At 52.0% G+C, this 5,969-nt stretch overlaps 1 protein-coding gene across 1 annotated transcript in view; it reads right to left on the bottom strand.

The window, feature by feature from the left end:
- Positions 1-1,361: 1,361 nt before the first annotated feature.
- Positions 1,362-5,969, bottom strand: part of LOC106809562 (somatostatin receptor type 5-like) — a 34,671-nt gene continuing 30,063 nt past the window's right edge. Inside the window, exon 2 of the mRNA XM_014812685.1 lies at positions 1,362-2,378. Coding sequence (XP_014668171.1) covers positions 1,470-2,378 — 909 coding nt within the window. The 3' untranslated portion in view covers positions 1,362-1,469. The remainder of the gene's footprint in view (positions 2,379-5,969) is intronic.

The following is a 5,969-nucleotide window of genomic DNA, read 5'->3' as shown; positions in this document are numbered from 1 at the left end:
GAAATCGTAAGTGAACATGGGAGATATAGAGAGATAGAGAGAGCGTGCGCAAGGGAGAGAGAGGGGAAAGAGAGGAAAGGGTAGAGCGAGGGAGAGAAACAGAGACAGAGAGAGAGAGAGAGAGAGAGAGAGAGAGGGAGAGAGAGAAGGGGAAGAATGGAAAGGGAGAGTGAGGGAGAGGGATCTTTGAACTAGTTACAGGCACGTGGCATCGCCTATATAAACAACCCAGTGTAGCAACATACAGAGTTTCCAAATAAAATAGTCGATGCGCATCATTAGATCAGGGGCGTGTACAGGATTTGTACCAGGGGGGTCTAACTGTAACCCAAACTTGTGAGCACGCGAAGGGGGGGTATGGGGGACCCTCCCCCAGATTTTTTTTTTAATTAGATTCCCTTGGATGCGTTTTCTGCGCGAGCAGGGGGGGGTCCGAACCTCCTGGACCCCCACCCCCTGTACACGCCCCTGTAGATGCATCAGCTTCTTCTGATAAAGCCTCGACGACATTGAACGTGGATCCCGCTCTCTCTTTAATACTCGATCTGATCGGCAATAGAAGAACACAATCGGACGCAAGGCGATGTCGGATGACAAGCAATTTTCTGTTCGACGATGTGGGCTGCAGCGGCGTCAGGGCCCGCATTTAATAATGTTTGATCTGTGACGGAGTAATACAGAAACATCTCATTATCTAGATTTCCGTAGTGTCGTGACAACGGTTGTTTACACATGATAGGAAGCGGACTATCTGCGCATGCGCCGGAAAATCTCGCTAATAATGTCAATTTTGAATTTGGCGATGTGCGGTGTACTCTTTTCATCTTGACTTTTAAACAATGTAATCGAGGTTTTATCGCGAAAGTGAAGGCTTTTATTGACAAAGCAAATTGCATGATTGAATAGCGCAGTACGGTGTTGATATAGTATAAATTATTTAGTGAAATGCTGCGACGATGAAAGATCAGCAGCCCTATATAGGTTATAACGGCGTTAATATGTCACGGATGAAAACTCGAACATGTGACAATGTCACGTGTCATCACGTCACGTGACCCAAGAATAACGACTTAACTGTCGCACGCGCGCGTGCACACGCACACGTCCTCACACACACACACGTCCTCACACACGCACGCGCCCGCGCGCACGTACGCGCGCCCGCATGCACGCACGCACGCACGCACGCACGCACACGCAACCAGCACCACTATGCGTTTACGATCAATAATAATCAGTCATTCGCACTGTTCGCATGTTTGCGATCCACTCCACTGTTCCTTCCTCACCAATCCTCTTTCTAACTCCTATCACTACTTAGCGGCGCTTCCCACACAAATAAAATCAACGCTCAACGTTTTTATCCCGTTGTTTCACAGACTCTCCTCCGCCGTCAGATGGCGCCCCACACACATTATCCCGCCGGCGGCTCTCGGTCCGTTTCCGTTTTCCTGCAACACCGTTTCCGTTCACAATGCGACGCTCGTCTTCAGCTGCAGTGGCGCCCCCGCACTCGTGCTTCTCCGGTCGAGCTTCGTCTCTCCATTGATCGGCGTCTCGACCGAATCGTCGTCGCTCTGCGAGCAACGACACGCGATCATCTCCCGGAAGTGACGTCGGTAGTTCTCGTTGAAGTAACCGTAGAGCAGCGGGTTGGTGGCGGCGTTCAGTAGACACGTGATGACGCACCACGTGTAGTGCGTCGACGTCAGCGGTACGGTCGTGTAGAGCAGGAGGATGTTCAGGATGAAGAACGGAGTGTACATCGCAGCGAAGAACAACACCACGGTGACGAACAACTTGATGAGTCTCAGCTGGCTGCTGTTCATCGCTGCAGCGTTGTTCCCCCGCGCGCGCTTGTGCGACAGACGAATCGTGTAGAAGATACGCGCGTAGTTCATAGCGATGAAACACGTCGGAATGACGAGCAGGAATATCGTCGCCACCATGATGTACAGTTTGCCGTCGATGCCATTCGGCCAGATGATCGTACAGAAGAGATAATTCGGTCCGTAGAAATCTCCGACTTGGAAGGCGAGGCCGAGCGGGACAGAGATCGCGCACGCCATCAGCCACATGGCAGCAGCCACCAGAAGCGCTTGCGTTATCGTTAGAGTGTGCCAGTGAGGGTGGCAGACGAGAACCCAGCGATCGAAGCTGATTGCCATCATCGTCAGTATGGAGCTGCTTCCGCAGATAAACATGAGGAAGAAGACGATGTCGCATAGCGTGTCTCCGAGCACCCACTGTACGGTGACCTTGGTCGTGATGATGAAGGGTATTCCGACCATGAAGAGAAGGTCGGAGAGCGCCAGGCTGCCGATGAAGACGTTCGTAGACGTGTGCATGCGCCTGTGCACGATAATCACATGCATCACCTGCAGAGAGAAATACAACACGATATATACAGAGTTAGACCGAGTGATAGACTCTATGTACAATGCAAACCCCCTCTCTCCCCCCCCTCTCTCTCTCCCCTCTCCAGCTTAGTGTGTGCGTGTGTGTCGCGTGAGCGGAACAGCGGTCAGCAGCTAGTGTGTGCGTGTGTGTCCGTGAGCGGAAGCAGCGACAGCAGCTAGTGTGTGCGTGTGTGTCCGTGAAGCGGGAACAGCGGGCAGCAGCTAGTGTGTGCGTGTGTGTCCGTGAGCGGGAACAGCGACAGCAGCTAGTGTTGCGTGTGTGTCCGTGAGCGGTGAAGCAGCGGCTAGGAAGGAAGATTAGCCACTAGGCTCGGCCGTGCGCGCGCGTGCGTGGCGTGCGTGTTTGTGTGGCATGCGTGCGTGGCGTGCGGGCGGGCGGGCGGCGGGCGTGCGTTGCGTGAGTGTGTGCGGGCGGGCGGGCGTGCGTGCGTGCGTGTGTGTGGGTATGTGTTGTGCGGGCGGGCGGTGCGTGCGTGCGTGCGTGCGCTAGTGCGTACGTGCGTCACCCCTCGCATTCGCGATGGCTATACGGTGGGTGGGGGAGAGGTTTTAGGCGTGTGGGGTGGGGGATGGTGGAGTGGGTAGTGGTAGGGGTGGGTGATAGTGGAGTGGGTAGTGTAGGGGTGGGGGAGGGGTTAGGCGTGTGGGGGGTGGGGGATGATGGAAGGGTTGGTGGGGGTGGTGGATGGTGGAGTGGGTAGTGAGGGTGGGGAATGGTGGAGTGGGTAAGTGGTAGGGGCTGGGGGAGAGGGTTAGGCGTGTGGGGGTGGGGGATGATGGAGGGTTGATTGGGGGTGTGGGGATGGTGGAGTGAGTAGTGATAGGAGTTAGAAAGAGGAGTTGGTGAGGAAGAACAGTGGAGTGGATCGGCAAACATGCGAAACAGTGCGAATGACTGATTATTATTGATCCGTAAACGCAATAGTGGTGGCTGGTTGCGTGTGGCGTGCGTGCGTGCGTGCGTGCGTGCGTGCATGCGGGCGCGCGTACGTGCGGCGGGCGCGTGCGTGTGTGAGGACGGTGTGTGTGTGTGAGGACGTGTGCGTGTGCACGCGCAGCGTGCGACAGTTAAGTCGTTCTTCTTGGGTCACGTGACGTGATGACACGTGACATTGTCACATGTTCGAGTTTTCAGCCCGTGACCATATAACGCCGTTATATACTATATAGGGCTGCTGATCTTCATCGTCGCAGCATTTCACTAAATAATTTATACTATATCCAACACGTATTGCGCTATTCATTCATGCAATTTGCTTTGTCAATAAAAGCCTTCACTTTCACGATAAAACCTGCGATTAGCATTGTTTAAAAGTCAAGATGAAAAGAGTACAACCGCACATCGCCAAATTCAAAATTGACATTATTAGCGAGATTTTTCGGCGCATGCGCAGATAGTCCCGCTTCTATCTGTGTAAAACCGTTGTCACGACACTCATCGGAAATCTAGATAATGAGATGTTTCTGTATTACTCCGTCACAGATCAAACATTATTAATGCGGGCGCTGACGCCGCTGCAGCCCACATCGTCGAACAGAAAATTGCTTGTCCATCCGACATCGCCCTTGGCGTCCGATTGTGTTCTTCTATTGCCGATCAGATCGAGTATTAAAGAGAGAGCGGGATCCACGTTCAATGTCGTCGAGGCTTTATCAGAAGAAGCTGATGCATCTACAGGGCGTGTAGCAGGGGGTGGGGGTCCTAGGAGGTTCGGACGCCCCCCCCTGCTCGCGCAGAAAACGCATCCAAGGGAGTCTAATTTAAAAAAAAATCTGGGGAGGGTCCCCATACCCCCCTTCGCGTGCTAGACAAGTTTGGGTTTACAGTTAGACCCCTGGTACAAAATCCTGTACACCCCGCTGATCTAATGATGCGCATCGACTATTTTATTTGGAAACTCTGTATGTTGCTACACTGGGTTGTTTATATAGGCGATGCCACGTGCGCTGTAACTAGTTCAAGATCCCTCTCCTCACTCTCCTTTCCATTCTTCCCTTCTCTCTCTCCTCTCTCTTCTTCTCTCTCTCTCTCTCTCTCTCTCTCTCTCCTCTCTCTCTGTCTCTGTTTCTCTCCCCTCCTCTACCCTTTCCTCTTTTCCCTCTCTCTCCTTGCGCACGCTCTTCTCCTATCTCTCTATACTCCCATGTTCACTTACGATTTCGCTCTCGTCTCTCATCTCTCTCTGCTCTCGCTCTCTCTTTCTCTCAATCATCTCCTCTCTCGTCTCTCTCTCTCTCTACCTCCACGCTCTCTCTCCTCTCCTCTCTGTCGATCTCCTCCCTCTCGTCTCCTTTCATACGCGTCAGGGGCGTAGCACAAGTATGTAGGCACTGTAGCCGCTACACTTTTTTTGGGCCAAGTTATCTTTTTTTTTAAAACACAGGTAATTCAAATCCATAAGCTTGCTGGACGAGTTTAAGAGTTAGGAGAAAAAACTTATTGAAATGAACGTAGCAAGAATATGGCTAATTAGGTGACGATAGTTCTTCTGTCATCTAGGCTGTCATTTCGTATCGGGTGCCGGTTTCTCATTCAACACTCTACACCGCCGGCGAAAAAACACTAGGATCGGCGATTTGGTCAGTTTTTAACATTTTAACATCGTTCGTAAACACTGATTTTGAACATCGTTGTGTTTTTTGGGTTAAAGTGGATATTGAAATTAGTCTCTCAAGTTGCGAGAGTAGGGAAAGAGATGAACACTCGGGAAAGGCCGTTTCCGGCCATCCTGGGGGGGTTTGTAAACGCAAAGAAAAAAGTTTCTTGTAACGCCTCCGCGCCAACCGATTGGTCGGCGCTCGCTCAGATAGTCGATGGGCCTACGAACTTTGAAAATTCCTGGCTACGCCCCTGACGTCATACTGCGCGTGTGTATAACGCTCAGATCTTCGACGCACGCGAATACTAAGCTGAGCAGTTAGATAGATCGTCTTGCAGACTTTTTCTAATCCTCACCCGGTATAGAAAACAGCGTCCCGCCTGCGACAGAAATTGTTTTCTAAGCGTTGTCAACATTTCGGCGAGGTATAGCACGGCACAGCGCTGTGTCAACTCCCACAGGACGCATTATTCACGCAGCGGCGCCAAACACGGCCGTGTTATAAATGTGTATGTGTGTGTGTGTTGTGTGTGTGTGTGTGTGTGTGTGTGTGTGTGTGGTGTGTGTTTTGTGTGTGTGGTGTGTGTGTGTGGTGTGTGCGTGTGTGGTGTGTGTGTGTGTGTGGGGCGTGCGTGTGTGTGTGTGTGTGTAGTGTGTGTGTGTGTGCGTGCGTTGCGGCGTGTGTGTGTGTGTGCTGTGTGTGTGTGTGCGTAGTGTAGTGTGTGTGTGTGTGTGGTGTGTGTGTGTGTGTGGTGTGTGGTGGGCGGGGGTGAAGTATATAGCAGCATCTGCTATGTTAGTGAGTCGTTCAGCCACTGCTGCTCAATAATTTTGGTCGGATTTCTCCGAATATTTCGCGTGTCGCGTGACGAAATTGATCCTATCCGCCAGCTGATTGAACGCGCTCCCTGTCTCTGTCACTCTCTCCTTCTCCTCTCTCTTCTCTCTC

The sequence above is a fragment of the Priapulus caudatus genome, unplaced genomic scaffold (assembly GCF_000485595.1).
Source record: "Priapulus caudatus unplaced genomic scaffold, Priapulus_caudatus-5.0.1 Scaffold364, whole genome shotgun sequence".
NCBI lineage: Eukaryota > Metazoa > Priapulida > Priapulimorpha > Priapulimorphida > Priapulidae > Priapulus > Priapulus caudatus.
This window is presented reverse-complemented; position numbering and strand designations above follow the sequence as displayed.